The 17124-nt window shown below is 38.6% G+C and overlaps 1 protein-coding gene across 1 annotated transcript; it reads right to left on the bottom strand.

Annotated features, from left to right (window-relative positions):
- Positions 1–260: 260 nt before the first annotated feature.
- Positions 261–11464, bottom strand: LOC117987923 (epidermal retinol dehydrogenase 2-like). The gene is made up of 7 exons (XM_034974998.2): positions 11357–11464; positions 7304–7439; positions 6494–6645; positions 5471–5648; positions 4525–4710; positions 1569–1751; positions 261–989 (listed from the first exon to the last, which is right to left on the bottom strand). Coding segments are annotated over exons 1-7 (918 nt in total). The 5' UTR covers positions 11359–11464; the 3' UTR covers positions 261–908.
- Positions 11465–17124: the final 5660 nt, after the last annotated feature.

Genomic DNA, 17124 nt, shown 5'->3' with positions numbered 1-17124 from the left:
AACAACCGGAATCTGCATATATCTAGTTACCTAACTTCTTAAATAACAAAATTATGAGTAGGTATAATATCTATTATTAAGATATTGCTAAGTATTAAAATTCCTAATTTTATCCCAGAACATCAAGATTTTTTTTTATTCATGGAATTTTTAAAAATCTAATTCCACGCGGACAAAGCCACGGCATGAGCCAGTTAATTATATATCACTAGTTTATGCTCGCGACATCGTCCACGTCGACTCACACACACACACCCCTCAGGGGTTTAATTTTCAAAAATCCTTTCATAACTGCCTGCCTACGTCATAATAGTAGCTATCTGCATGCCAAAGGAGGTCGCCCGTGAACGGGGCCCTCTTTTGTGGCATCGTGTCAAAACTTAAAATAAATTTTTAAAAGATGTGTTATTTTTTACGATTATGTTTTATTACGACTTTTTTCACTCTATTATTGAAAATATTTACAATTACAGTTAGAATCGTAGACATGCATTTATTTTGAAGAAGTATTAATTAAATACAACCTCAATATCAGCAATATAAAAAATAAGATTTCTTTATAACCAGGTTGAATAAATAGAAATCATTTGCAGAATATAAAGAGTTAATTATTTGTCTACAAAATAAAATTAAAACCATGGTGACATAACAATTATATTAGCGGGGGCCTAGCCCTAAAGCTCCTAAGAAAATGGGCAATCTCCTTTCAGCCCGATCCGTGAGTTCCGTCCAATAGTTTTAGTAGCATTGATAGATCAGTCAGTCAGTCAGTCAGTCAGTCAGTAACCTTTTCTTTTTTATATTTAGATTTTACAATGTAACGTCTATTTGTTTTATTCTAAATGTATTTATATATAATGCAATGCAATATACCTACATGATATTTATAAATAATAATTTATCGATAATCAGTCGTGTGCGTCGACGCCAGTGTTGAAGAAATCGTTCCAAACACACGCGGCTTGGAACGGCAGCAACCGGAATATGTACTGGAAATAAATACATTATACTATCATTTACACATAACACTAATGGACTAAGAGCCAGCGCGTGCCAGACCTTCGTTATTTTATAAAAGCTGAAAGTTTATCTGCGTATTGTCCCCAACACTGGGAGGAACCTTATCACTTGATTTATCATTTAACGGTGAAGGAAAACATCGTGAGGAAACCTACATGCCGGAGAGTTTTCCATAATGTTCTCAAAGGTGTGTGAAGTCTATCAATCCACACACGGGCAGCGTGGTAGACTATGGCCAAAACCCTTCTCAATTTGAGAGGTGACCCGTGCTCTGTAGTGAGCCGGAGAACGGTTGATCACACGTTGATCATGATGTGTGCCAAGGCACACTAAGCCATGAACAACATATTATTTAGGTTTACATACACTAGAGCCTCGATAGCTCAACGGTTTTAGGAGCGGACTGAAAACTGAAAGGTCGCCGATTCAAATCCCACCCGTTGCACTATTGTCGTACCTACTCCTAGCACAAGCTTTACGCTTTTGGAGGGGAAAGGGGAATATTAGTCAGCAATATGGCTAATATTCTTTATTAAAAAAAAGCATACCCTATTCATAAAATGCAGTTCGGGTGGGAGAGTGATCTCGATGATCTCTCGTCGCACAGCATCCACGATCATGTCGGCGGCATCCCCAGCGCTGACCACCTTCATCACGTTCTCGAAGCGAATGCGCGGCTTCTTGCAGAGCCCCGTGTCCACGATGTACGGGTATATTGTTGTGAATTTGATCTGGGAAAAAGTTTTTTAATGAGGAGGTTTCCAGGCAACGTTCGAGAAAATTTTCATAGATGGCGCTGAAAACTTCCACCACTTCTTCTTTCTTCTTTGTCGTATCACTCTTGGCAGAGCGGTCGTGGTCATCACGAAGCAACGTCTTTGAGGGCAGATGTTATATGCCTCACGAGCATTCGCCATTTCTCCCTGCTGGCCGACAGCCTGGTACACTCGTGCAAAGGACCACACAGCAGACTTAATTTGGTCGGTCCATCGCAAGGGTGACCTTCCTCGTCCTCTGGTGCCCTCCACCTTGCCCTGCACAACAAGACGCTCGATGGAGTCACTGTCACGCCGGTAGACGTATCCGAAGAATTTTAATATGCGACTCTGTACTGTCGACGAAAGTCGTTTTTTAATGCCGAGTTCTTGGAGTATAGAGATGTTGGTACGAAGTTCGGTCCATGAGACTCCTAGCATTCGCCTCCAGCGCCACATCACCACCACTAAAGATGAAAAATAATACCTATATCTATATCATCTATGCCATTTCTCAGAGGTAAAGTCTGCCAATCCGCAGTTGGCGCGGCGCCGTGGTGGACTAAGACTAAGCTCTTTCATCTATATATCTAAATATATAAAAGGAAAAGGTGACTGACTGACTGACTGACTGAATGACTGACTGACTGACTGATCTATCAACGCACAGCTTAAACTACTGGACGGATCGGGCTGAAATTTGGCATGCAGATAGCTATTATGACGTAGGCATCCGCTAAGAAAGGATTTTTGAAAATTCAACCCCTAAGGGGGTGAAATAGGGGTTTGAAATTTGTGTAGTCCACGCGAACGAAGTCGCGAGCATAAGCTAGTTCTGTATACAAATATAGGGTACCTACTTTTAATCCCGGTTAATCAATAAGTTTCCTTGGGATTTTTAAAAAACCTAAATCCACGCGGACGAAGTCGCGGGATCTTTTAGTACATACATTATACAAACTTTGGAATGTCAACTACTCATCGATATAAATGACAAGATATTTATGCCCAAGCGAACAAAATTTTTCACGGTTTTGGAACCAAATAAATCAGCGCCACCTCTTAGATACTAATGAACGACCCGTTTGAAATTCAGACGTCACTGAGGTTGCATTGGTGCTAAATAAACATTTTAGGACCAATGAGTCGGTGCCATTTTGCTTGTTTGTTGTGGGCTCTTCTCAGACCTGGGCGTGTTTGGAACCCTCGTAGCTTTAGTTTTAAGTTTGCGTAATAATTATCTTACAAATCTAACACCATACCAGACCATCAATAAGAGTAATTTATTACCTATTTTAAATAAATCATTTGACTTTGACTTTGACTTTGACTTCGACTTTGACTTGTTCAATGGCCCTGTCCTTACGAAGTAATATATAAGTCAATGCAACTACTGTTATCTGCCCTCTATCTATTTAAATACAACAGTATTCACCTTAATCCGAATCAATGACAGATAAGACGATTAAAAATTTTCAATGTCGGTACCGTATAGTATCCATGTATGGTAACTAAATATCTGACAGAGTACCTATTTTTTAAGTTTGCAATGTTTTTTAGGGTTCCGTACCTCAAAAGGAAAAACGGAACCCTTATAGGATCACTTAGTTGTCTGTCTGTCTGTTCGTCTGTCTGTCAAGAAACCTACAGGGTACTTCCCGTTGACCTAGAATCATGAAATTTGGCAGGTAGGTAGATCTTATAGCTGACATTTGGGGAAAAATCTGAAAACCGTGAATTTAGGGTCAGATCACACAAAAAAAAATTAAATTGTGGTCATGAACTAATAATAAGTATTTTCAACTTTCGAAGTTAGTGACTATATCAAGTGGGGTATCATATGAAAGGTCTTCACCTGTACATTCAAAAACAGATTTTTATTTATTTTTATGCATCATAGTTTTTGAATTATCGTGCAAAATGTCGAAAAAATATGACTGTAGTACGGAACCCTCATTGCACGAGCCTGACTCACACTTGGCCGGTTTTTTTAAATATTTTAATATCAGCAGGCTGGTCACATGAAGTAGGTATTATCGCCGCCCATGAACAAATGTTCATAAGCGGCGCCTTACCATAGGACCTACCAATGCTTTACCGGCTCGTATTGAACTTATAAACTTACTGTATATTTGCCTTTATTTGAATAGCCTTGACTGGTTGCATCTACAACCTGATCTTTGGTGTGGTGGTAGGCTTCGGCCGTGGTTGCCACCCTACCGGAAAAGCCGTGCCGTCAAGCGATTTAGCGCTCCGGTACGATGCCGTGTAGAAACCAAAGGGTTAATTAAAAAACTGCCATACCCCTTCCAGGTTAGCCCGCTTCCATCGTAGACCGCATCGTCACTTACCACCAGGTGAGATTGCAGTCAAGGGCTAACTTGTATCTGAATTTAAAAAAATTTAAGCTAAGCTGGGCATCTGCCCATCGTGGTATTTCCATAGATGACATTTCCTGTAGTGGCCGTCGTCGTCGTCGTTTTTAGTCTATGGGCGTCCATAGGTCTCTTCTAGTGGCTTCCACACACTACGGTCTTGCGCCACCTGAATCCAGCGGCTCCCTGTGACTTGTTTGATATCGCCTGTCTACCTGCGGGGTTTCCTGAATTATATTATACTTGCTGCATGAAACGTGCAAAAAATCACGTCGATCCGTTGCTCTGTTGCGACGTGATTGAAGGACAAACCAACAAACAAACACACTTTCACATTTATAATAGGGGTAGTGATTATACAAGCAACCACTCACTCCACTGAGTCCTCTCGGGTCGTCTCTGAGCTCAACAGCCAGCGACTCCATGATGCCTCGCACGGCGTACTTGGAGCCGCAGTACGGCACCAGGTTGCGGATGCCCATCAGCCCAGCCATGGACGACATTGCCACTATGTGCCCGTAGTTCCGCGCCATCATGTTTGGCAAGAAAGCTTGGATCATCTGTAAAAAGAAAAATATTAGTTTTACCTGTCCTATTGTTTTTAAGCCAAAGGAATTATTAGAGTTCTGACTTGATACATAAGATAGAAGTGATGGTTTATGGTAGAAACTTCAGAGAATAAATAAAGAAACTCTCACCTATTTCTGACTTGAGTTTCTCCTGATCTGAGAGAGTTGTGAGCGAAAGATCTGAGGGGAACTACTTATAGGTACCTGTACTTTGAAACAATCTGTTAGGGGCTCTGTTCGTTTTTAGGGTTCCGTACCTCAAAAGGAAAAACGGAACCCTTATAGGATCACTTTGTTGTCTGTCTGTCTGTCGGTCTGTCAAGAAACCTACAGGGTACTTCCCGTTGACCTAGAATCATGAAATTTGGCAGGTAGGTAGGTCTTATAGCTGACATTAGGGGAAAAATCTGCAAACCATGAATTTGTAGCTACATCACAAAAAAATTAAATTGTGGTCATGAACTAAAAATTAGTATTTTCAATTTTCGTAGTAAGATAACTATATCAAGTGGGGTATCATATGAAAGGGCTTCACTTGTGCATTCTAAAACAGATTTTTATTTATTTTTATGCATAACAGTTTTTGAATTATCGTGCAAAATGTCGATAAAATACGACTGTAGTACGGAACCCTCGTTGCGCGAGCCTGACTCGCACTTGGCTGGTTTTTTCTTTGTGATATTGATCGAAGAATGTGAACTAGGGACAAAACTAATGCAAATATTATGTACATTTTGTCGATATGCTTTACCCAAATGTTAGCATTAATGTTGATATCGTTCATCAGTCGAATCTCCGTCTCTGTCTGGTCCAGCACGGGCTTGCAGGGCATGATGCCCGCGTTGTTCACCAGGATCGCCACGTCACCCACTTCCCGACACACCTTCTCCTTCAGCTGCATCACAGCTGCTCGGTCCGTCACGTCACATCTGGTTAAAAGATTCATTTGATTATCACATTATCCTGGATTCTAGTAGACTTCTCAATAGGTGGTTAAATAACATCAAAGGAGTTGTAGGAAGGCGCTGGATGTACCAAACCAGCAAACCAAGGCAGAGCAAGACCGTGGTGTGAGGAGGACACCCTACAAAATACCTTTTTTAGGGTTCCATACCTCAAAAGGAAAAACGGAACCCTTACAGGATCACTTGTTGTCTGTTTGTCTGTCTATGTGTCAAGAAACCTATAGGATACTTCCCGTTGATCTGGAATCATAAAATTTGGCAGGAAGGTAGGTCTTATAACACACACTAGACATGAGGGGAAAATCTAAAAACCGTGAATTTGTGGTTACATCACAAGAAAAAAAAATGTGTTTATGAACAAATATTACTATTTTCAACTATCAAAGTAAGATTACTATACCTAGTGGGGTATCATTTATGAAAGGGATTTACTTGTACATTCTAAAACATATTTTTATTTATTTTTAGGCATACTTTTACTACTACTTAGTGGTTTTTGATTTGTCGTGCATAATGTCGATAAGATACGATTGTAGTACGGAACCCTCAGTGCGCGTGTCTGACTCGCACTTGGCCGGTTTTTTTCAATAGTGGACGTCTATCGGTTGATAACGATGACAGGGATGACTATCCTGGATTACATTATTATTGTTAGGTCTTATGAGCAGTCTAGATTTGCCTAACCAAATAAAGCCAATGGGTGTTAAATCTACCAATTGTTCTGGTTATTTTATAAAAGCAAATTCTTGTTATATCTAAACCTTGTTATAGTTTCTTGTTATAGTTAAACCCTAGGGGTGGAAACTTACTGGTAACTATGAGCTCTCCCTTTCTCCCGTTTTATCATCTCCGCAGTCTCTTCGTTGGTCGTGGCGTTGATATCGACGCACACTAAGATCGCCCCAAGTCTTGCGAACCGCAGCGCCATCTCCCGCCCCATTCCATGTCCGGTACCAGTTATCTTAAGTACAAGTAGAACTCAGTTACTTTGGGTTCCTCATTTAAATATAAAATTGCTATTGCGCTGGAAGTCCAGTGGCGTGCACAGGGTTTGAAGCCAGGGTAGGCACTGAGCTATTCAACTGGGGTAAGCAGTGCATTTATGCCTCTATGACCTGCACGCCACTGGCTGGAACCATGTCTCATTAACATCGAAATGACGTCTCGCTCGAAACTTCAGTCTAGTGTGACGTTACTAAATGGCGGCTACGCGCATTATTAATTTGCGGGACTTATAACAGAAAATTGATAATGTTTTCTTGTGAAGCCTTGTCGCAACTGAGTACAGTGCGACAAGGCTATCTTGGAGCGTGGCGAAAATCGGAACTAATAATATTGCCGTCAAGTGTCCCCTTTTGAATATTCTGAGCCTTTGTTCTCCAACAGCGCCCCCTTGTCAATGTCATTCAAGTGCCAAGAGTGCCTTGTCGCACCATAGGCTCCTGCGGTAGTGGAGCGGTACAGTAGGGTGACAGTTGTCACAAGTTGACGAATCACTCAGCTCTCAGTTACTCCACGCCCAGGATCGAACCCCAGACCTTCCGCCTACCGACGTCTTAACCACCAGGCTACTACTTTTCATGCTTAGCTACTATTTTAAGTTTGAAGTCTAAACGTACCAGTACTACGTCATCCTTGACCTCTTTCGGTTCGTTAGGAAGGATCGTCTTCCATATGCCGCGCAGTGTTTCGTAGTTCACTTTGAGCAGAGTCCACAGGAATTCAAACACTAGATTCACGGCTCCCGCTACGTCCCTGGGTAAAAAAAAATAAAAAATTAACAAGTTTTTTTCAAAAGAATATTAGCCAAGTTAAATGACTAATATTCCTCCCCTTTACTCTCCAACTAAGCGTCAAGCGTCTGCTAGGAGTAGGTACGACAATAGTGCAACGGGCGGGGTTTGAACCGTCGACCTTTCGGTTTTCAGTCCACTCCTTTACCCGTTGAGCTATTGAGGCTCTATAGTATGTACTTATTACTTAAAATATATAAACTTCGATGGGAGTTTCATATTTGTGCCTTTTGGCGTGCAGACCTTGGGGCCGTGGGGACCCGGGGCTCGAGCTCTTTTTGAGGAAATTTCAAAAAAGGTTATCAGGTCGACCGGGGAGTTTTTTATTTGATTCAATGAACTCCATTTAGAATAGGTACAGTACGCGGCAGAAAGTAATGTACATCGACCCTTAGATCTATAGAGCGTACTTTGACTTTGCTCAGACTTTTTTTTTTTAATCTATATGCCAGCCCCATCGCTACAAACTAAATTAAAATCAAACTACATAATTGAACCTAAAACTATATCAATTTGAGAGAATTACTAACAAATTTATTAAAACGAGACATATTTATGTGAGAGATATTCACATGTGTCGTTTTAACTCTGTCTTAAGTCTAAGCTAAGTCTGAGTGCGCTCTATAGATCTCACCCTGAGAATGACAATTCGGCTTTGTAGAGCTAGGAGAACTCTCAGGCATGCAGGTTTCCTCCACCGTTAAAGCAAGTGATATTTTAATTACCATAACTACGAAAAGTTAGAGGTTAGGAGCCCGGGATTGTACCCCCGACCGATCCGATTGGAAGGGGGATGTCCTAACCACTAGGCTACCACTTGTAAGTAAGGTATAAGTATTGCTTTAAAAATCCCGGATGTACTACGTAGGAAACAACTAAAAATCTTCGTCCTACGTAGCATTATTTTTAAGAACCCTTAGGTAGGTATTTTTTGAAAATTCCTACGTTTTTTGGCGATAAGTAATTTAGAATTTATTTTTTGCACTTAACGGTTTTTTTAAGTAAGGGGTTTCACAAAATATATCCCTCGTAACGTAACGCATCCTCGTTCATCCATCCTATCCCAAAATGTTGTCAGAAGTGTCGCCGATTACCAAATATATTATTATATCTTTAGCTATTATCTATTAGACAATTATTATGTACAAAGGTCAGTAATAGAAATGTTTTGTTGTTTTCTATAATTATGTTAAGTATGCGTAATTTGTATATATCAATCATATTTTAATCACAGATAAAGTGTATTATTACAATTATTATAGTTTCGCTTGTCATCACGATTTGCAATAATTTTATTAGTAATTATTGCTAGGCACTATATTATGCAAATTTCAGGTGAAAATTTATAGGTCGATCGAAAGTACCCTATAGGTTTCCTTTTGAGGTACGGAACCCGACAAATGTTTACAAAGAAGTTTAGGTAGTAGTACAATTTGGAATTATTTAATAGTATTTTATTGCTACCTAATCACATAAAAATAGAATTTAGTTTATGTTTTGAAAATTAATAAGGTAAAAGATCCGTAAAAGATCCGCTAAAATGTAACGGATACGGATGCGGATACGGATACGAATCTTTTCTTCCTGCGGATATCCGCGGATACGGATACGGATACGGATATCCGGAACATCACTAATCACGATACTTATTTTCTACGTCTATTAGTGAGCAAAATAACCATAACTAAAAATACCGTAAATTGCTATTACGCTGGAACCATGTCTCATTAACATCGAAATTACGGCCTTTTGACGTTAGCCGAAATAAAAATATACCATCAGCTCGAAACTTCAGTCTAGTGCTGACGTCGCTAAAATGGCGGCCACGCGCATTAGCAATTTGCGGGACAAATTAATGACAGCTAAACAAATTATTTAAAATAATTTTAAAAAAGCGATTGCGGTTTGCACTGCTTTCATGTGTTGTAAATGAACAAATTAATAAAGATTTTTTTCACAATTGAAAAAAGAGCCATACAGCCGCCATATTGAATTTTTCAAAAAAAAAATATAACCAACTATCACCTCGGGATGATGAAAGGATTCTAGCGGATTTAGGAATCTTAGGTTCTTAGCATCCAAATCTTTTCAGGCATTTAGAGTAGTTATGGTGGAATAAACAGTCACATATACAGGGTGTAACCCGAACGCTAGCAAAAACTTACCTACAAAAATTTCAAGTTTTCAACCCCTGTCTCAGCATATAGTAATATCTAATATTGCCCCAGTGGCTTAGGCTGTGCGTTGATATTATCAGTCAGTCATTACAAGTCTTTTTATACAGGGTGTAACCAGAAGGCTAGGAAACCCGTAGCGTTATTGTTATACCTACTACCTAAACACAATTCAATACCAATAACCATTTGCCTCATTTTGTAGTTTTAGTGATTTAGTATTTTTCCAACTCGCAATGTATAGCGTGCAAAACTCGTGTCAATGCCCCGCCTACGACGCGGCATTGACTCCGAGTGGCCTACTTACGCAACGTTCGTTGACCACTACCGTCAGTCAGGTGTTTTAATACTGTTGCAATACTTATATCGTAAACTTTCACAAAGTTATATGATTTTTTATTTAATTTTTCGCGTTTTTTGTGGTACCTATGCTATCATATCAGTAATCATCAGTACGTTTTTGTGGTTTTTTTTTCTACCTGTGTTCGTTTTTTGTCAGCGTTCTGGTCACACCCTACCTATATAGAATAGCTACAACAACATTATTTCCTTAATACACATATCTATTGTAGATTTTTTTCTCTTATAGAATTAAATTCACATGTAAAAGAAAAAGAAATATTTGTCGCAGATTTCAGGCACACTTATTTAGTTTAACGTCGATATGACATTGAATTAAATAAGTAACGCAAAAAGTTTAGCTTTTAACATAACTTTATTGTAAACAGCACACTTGTGACTTAATAAATAAATAAAAAAAATTCGAACCTTCGAAATCTTTCGAATTAAAAAATTTCAAGTAGGAACTTCTACTGCTCCGATCTGATGAAACAATGTAATACAAACATTTTGGTAAGAACTTGACGTAAAATCCGTGTTCCAACTTCCAACCCCCTAATCTTTATGCTGCAAGAGTACTGCCCACCTAAATTACGAGGGCTAACTGCCCACCTAAACCACGAGGGCTAACTGCCCACGCAGCCCACCTAAACCACGAGGGCTAACTGCCCACGCAGCCCACCTAAACCACGAGTGCTAACTGCCCACGCAGCCCACCTAAACCACGAGGGCTAACTGCCCACGCAGCCCACCTAAACCACGAGTGCTAACTGCCCACGCAGCCCACCTAAACCACGAGGGCTAAAGAATATAGTCTGTCAAGTAAATTCGGGGTCCAACTTCTCCTTCTACAGGAGTTATGTTCATATAATACTAGAATTACTACTTCATCCCCGTGGGTTTAGGTTTTTAAAATCCCGTGAGTTTGATTTACCGGGATAAATAGTTACATATGCCAATTTAAGGGATGTAAGCTACCTCTGTACCAAATATCATACAAATTTGTTAACCGGATGGGCTGCTAAGAATCCCGTGGGAACTCTTTAATTTTCCAGGATAAAAAGTAACTAGCTAACTCTGTACCAAATTTCATCAAAATCGGTTAAGCTGTTGGGCCGTGAAAAGCTAGCAGACAGACGGACAGACATACACACTTTCGCATTTATAATATTAGTATTGATTAGTATTTAAGTATGGATGAGGATTGAAGAGTTGACCCGGAATTCACGTAATGTTGTAGTGTGATAGGAACGAAATTCATTTCAATAATATGCTAGAAATTATTTATGAATGCGTCACAAGAACTGGATCAAATAGTTATAACTTTCGGAAAACTGTTTAAAATTGAAATATAATTATAACTCACATTTTCTTATAACGTGTACGTTTTGCCACCGCTCTCAAAGAAATCCACAATAATAGCAGCTGATAACTGATAACACAACGATGTTTGTACAAGCATACGAGCTAGAAACCTCGACTTTACTTCGATCGTGAATTAAACATATTTAAAACTAGCTGATTCCCGCAACTTCGTCCGCGTGGAATTAGAATTTTAAGAATCCCGTGGGAACTCTTTGATTTTCCGGGATAAAAAGTAGCTTATGTCACTCTCCAGGTCTTTATCTGTACCCATGCAAAAAATTGCGTCAATCCATTGCACCGTTGCGACGTGATTGAAGGGACAAACCAACAAATAAGCACACTTTTGCATTTATAATAAGGGTAGGTAGGTACTGATTGAATCATGCTGATAATTGCCTTTTGTTTTTTCGTTGAGAAAATAAACATAAATGTGATTGAAAACAATTTTTAACAATGAAAAATTTCCAAAAAAAACTTTAAAAACACAGTGATGATTTTTCTTTAAATGAGAGGTGAATAACCTGAAGAGGTGAAGAGAAAACACCTATTTTTGAGGGTTTACAAAACAAAAACTGAAATTTAGGACTTTTATAATGTTAACTTATTTGGATATGGAGAAGAAAAAAGAATAGAAATGTCCCACCAGGTTCTTACGATTTACAAGATTTGTATGAATATCTGAATTAAAGAGAGTGAATTACAAATATAACTTTGGAAGGTATAATTATTATACTATACTGAGCGATATAATAGCTTCTTATCTTATTCCTCTCAACAAGACATGAAACTCAAAAACCAGAATGCATTAAAATATTATCCCTACACAATTATAAGTGATTATTTAGGGTAAAACATTGAAATTGGTTACTAAACAACTTAATAACATATCATTAGTTAAAAACCTCTATTTAAAAGTATGTTTCTGAAAAAAGCATAATATTATACAATCGAAGATTATTATCTTTTGAAGCATCATTTACATTATTATAATGACTATCACCTGATTTAATCGATTATCATAACATATCAACGAACAAACGAACAACCTGACTTTTGTTTGATTAGAGTACTAGTAATGATAACACCTGATAAGTAATAACATAAAGATAATGGCCTAAGAGTCAGCGCGTGCCAGACTTTCCTTATTATATAAAAGCTGAAAGTTTCTCTGTGTATTGTTCCCAACACTGGGAGGAACGTTTGTTCGGATATTTGTTTGAATCATGGTGGCTTTGAGTGATAACAGGTATAAAGGTGTAAAAAATCTTACATTAAATTAAAAAGTCAATTTTTTTTATATTTTCTTCAGGATAGTATTAGAAATCATGTGCTTTGCCAGACACTTAGTATGGTGGCAACCCCCTGCCAACCTTTAAAGTTTGATAAATTATTAATGTTTAAGGGTGTCAGGCGGGGATTCCCATGACATCAAGGCCGAGATCTATAGAGCGTACGATGGCTACGTACGGCTACTTACGACTTGGCTCAGAGTTAAAACGAGACAGATTTATGTGAGAAATATACATCTGTCTCGTTTTAAGTCTGTTTTAAGTCTAAGTAAAGTCAGAGTGTGCTCTATAAGATCTCATCCAAGTGTCTGGCAAAGTGGCAATGTATGATGTTATATCTAATACCACTCCGAAGAAAAAAAAACTGACTTTATACCTACTTTGACATAAGATTTTGTACACCTTTATTACCTGTTATCTCCCAAAGCCACAATTATTCAAACAAACGTTCGTCCCAGTGTTGGGGACAATATACAGAGAAATACACGCTTTTATAAAATAAGGAAGGTCTTGCACACGCTGGCTCTCTCTCTATAATGCCATAAGGGCTACGGGCATTGTTCGGGTCACCGTCTATATTGCCAAAGATAAAGAAGTGAGTACCTATAAAAATATTGTTAAGAAATATAATACAGTCTTGGAATATTTTATGAATATTTTATTCAATGACCTCTTCGGCGCAGTGGTGACCCTAAAAATAAAAAAAAATGTTACACATAGAATTGTGGCATGTTCCAATTCCATGCGTTTTCGTATATATTAATTTGTTTGAACTTTGAAAAGTGGTCTAAAATATTTGATTTTCTAAAATAATAAGCTGCGTAGTGCGTAATCGCCTGCACATTTTCCACGGCAATCTCTAAGATTATCAGCTTCATAATAAAAATTACGCCTACAAACAACGACGACTGCGATGAGAAAGTATACTCTATACCAACTGTGTCGCATACGTGTCCCTGAATCCAATAGTAATCTTCGTCCACGAAAAAATAAACTTTTCGTGGTCCCACATCATCGCACTGTTGCTAGATCTATGTCACCTATACCCCGTTCATTAGCATCGTTCAACGCGCTTTTGGACAATAATGCTCAATGGGACCCATTTAATGATGGGTCTATAATACTGGTTCGGGAGTTACTGAAGTACGCTGAGAGTCATTCAATGTTCTCAGCGTACATATTCAAAGTCCTTTGATCCTTAATTTGTATTTAAATTTATTATTAATAATTATCTAGTTAGTGTAAGTGGCACTGCCGTTCTAATAAGATATAAAATAAAAAATAAAATACAACATAAATTAATAAGGTGTCATATTATTTAATATTTTATTGTTATTTTTAACTTCTCGGAGTTATGTGCGTTTCAAGTAATTAAATCTTAGCGTTTAATTAAATATCACTTGCTTTAACGGTGAAGGAAAACAGCGTGGTAGACTATGACCAAACCCTACTCACTCTGCGAGGAGACCCGTGCTCTGTAGTGAGCCGGCGATGGGTTGATCATGATGATGATGAATAGTTTATTTACCTACATCAATCATTAACTAATTATAACATTATGGTACCTTATCTATCTTCTGTATAAATAAAAATGAATCGCCGAAATATATGTCTAGGCAGTGGCGTGCACAGGGTTTGAAGCCAGGGTAGGCATGAGTTAGGTAGGAACCTGTTTACTTGCAGGTCATTGGGGGTAAGCGGTGCATTTATGCCTCTATGACCTGCACGCCACTGTGCCTAGGGTAGGTACGCGCATAACTTCCAAATGACTGAACCAAATCGGATAATTCTTTTTTAACCGATTTCAAAAACGGAGGAGGTTCTCAATTCGACTGTACGTTTTTTGTATATTTGTTACGCAATTTCTCAGCTGACTTTAAAAATTGAAAATACTAATTATTTCTTCATGAACACATTTTTTTGCGATGTAACCACAAATAAACTGTTTTCGGATTTATTCCTTTACTTGTGCTGTAAGATCTACTTACCTACCAAATTTCATGATTCTAAGTCAACGGGAAGTACCCTATAGGTTTACTTGACAGACACGAGGGACAGACGGACAGACAGACAGACAACAAAGTGATCCTATTTTTTCTTTTGAAGCACGGAACCTTAAAAAACCGGTCAAGTGCGAGTCAGGCTCGCGCAATGAGGGTTCCGTAGGTACTACAGTCGTATTTTTTGCAGGATAATTCAAAAATTATGATACATAAAAATAAATAAAAATTTGTTTTAGAATGCACAGGTGAAGACCTTTCATAATATGATACCCCACTTAATATAGTTATCTTACTTAGAAAATTGAAAATACTAATTATTAGTTCATGACCACAATTTAATTTTTTGTGTGATCTAACCCTAAATTCACGGTTTTCAGATTTTTCCCCAAATGTCAGCTATAAGATCTACCTACCTGCCAAATTTCATGATTCTAGGTCAACGGGAAGTACCCTGTAGGTTTCTTGACAGACAGACAACAAAGTGATCCTATAAGGGTTCCGTTTTTCCTTTTGAGGTACGGAACCCTAAAAGTATCGAAATGCTGTATGAAGTTCAAGGTACATATAAAAATATCTAAGTAGGTCTGATTTAAATACAATGAAAAAATGTGTCATTGCCATAAAAATAACTGGAGAATTTTTTTGCATTAAGTAGGTAGGTACTTTTATTGTATTCATGATTTTATATCATACTAGATGATGCCCACGACTTCGTCCGCGTGGATTTAGGTTTTCAAAAATCCCGTGGGAACTGTTTAATTTGCCGGGATAAAAAGTAGCCTATGTCCTTCCCCGGGATGCAAGCTATCTCTGTACCAAATTTCATCAAAATCGGTTGAACGGATGGGCCGTGAAAGGCTAGCAGACAGACAGACAGACAGACAGACACACTTTTGCATTTATAATATTAGTATGGATTTTATTTACTTACTTTATAGGATGTAGATTGTAGGTATTCCTTTATTTACAAAGTACTCTGTGACTAAGAAATAAAACCGGCTAAGTGCGAGTCAGACTCGCGCATGTTCCGTACCTACAATAATTAATTATGGTATTTGACAACTAGTCAAATCAGTAACTATTTTTATCACGTCAAAATGCGCGCTTAGTATGCGCTATTCTATAAAATGCCAGCACGTGACGTAACAATCATTTGACGTGCTTTTTTAGTTTATCTAATCGATAATTCAAAATCGTTCCTCATTGCGCGAGCCTGACTCGCACTTGGGCGGTTTTATTTAATTTTTTTTACTATGCGCCTACCTAGTACCTACCTAGCTGATGCCTGCGATTTAGACTTTGTGGATTTAGGATAACAATCCCGTGGAGTTCCCACGGGATTTTTATCTTTGATTTTCCGGGATAAAAAGTTGCCCATGTCAATCTCCAGGTCCTTAAGTATAACCATGTAAAAAATCACGTCAATCCGTTGCTCCGTTGCGACGTGATTGAAGGACAAACAAACAAACACACTTTCGCATTTAGAATATTTTTTTGTTGGCTTGTTGGCTTGTCTTTCAATCTAGCGTAGGTAACCTACCTATTGATTTGTACAAAACAATCACACAAGCACACAACCCTTGGTTATGGATTACGGTAGATACGTCTGGTAGGTAGATACTATTTCACAGAATTCAACCCGAAGAGGATTTTGGCCTCCAAAACTATGATGCATCATTATGTATAATGACTCAATTTTTAACGCCTAATCTTGCGTCACGTCACTTCACGCTAGGCAGCTTTTCTGTGAGCTTGCGTAGGTATATACATATTTTGACGACCTCCCTGGCGCAGTGGTAGGCACTGTGGTCTTATTAGTAGGAGGTCTCAAGATCTCGAGGAGCAATCGCGCAGGCGGGTCACCTGATGTTAAGTGATTACCGCCACCCATGAACATTTGCAGCATCAGAGGTACGATGCCGTATAGAAACAGGAGATTATGGGTTTAAAAAAACTGCCATACTTCTGCCAAATTAGTCCGCCTTCATCTTAGACTACATAAACACTTTAATCACTTACCATTAGGTGGAATAATTTATACTTATCACCTATTTTAATGGTGAAGCAAAACATCGTGAGGAAAGGTTTCTCATGATCCACGATGAACTCTCAAGCATGCACCATACAGTACGCGCCTGAAAGTAATGTATATCGACCTTTAGAAGGAGATAGCAAGTTTATAGAGCACTGTCTCTGTCATTGAGACCGACAAAACGTCATATAGGTATGAGTGACAGAGACAAAGCCGAAATGTCATTCTAAAGGCCGAGGTACATTACTTTTGGCCGCGTACTATACCTACAATGCTTGAGAGTTCATAGTTCATCATTCAGTTCTCCATAATGTTCTCTAAGGCGTGTGTTTGCCAATCCACATTTGGCATATTACCAAAGTCTCAAGAGACTCATCTTCAGTAGTATCATAGAGTAACGATAGTACTACAGAGGTTAGACGAAGCCGTCTAGACAGAGAAATTG

Source organism: Maniola hyperantus, chromosome 2 (genome assembly GCF_902806685.2).
Source record: "Maniola hyperantus chromosome 2, iAphHyp1.2, whole genome shotgun sequence".
Lineage (NCBI taxonomy): Eukaryota > Metazoa > Arthropoda > Insecta > Lepidoptera > Nymphalidae > Maniola > Maniola hyperantus.
Note: the sequence above shows the minus strand (reverse complement) of the source record. Positions and strands in the feature narration are given on the sequence as shown.

Coding starts and splice junctions, on each gene's coding strand:
- LOC117987923 (XM_034974998.2), bottom strand. Junction 4,711..5,470: donor ACATTAATGCTAACATTTGG/GTAAAGCATATC, acceptor TTCTTTTTACAG/ATGATCCAAGCTTTCTTGCC. Junction 1,752..4,524: donor ACCCGAGAGGACTCAGTGGA/GTGAGTGGTTGC, acceptor ACTTTTTCCCAG/ATCAAATTCACAACAATATA.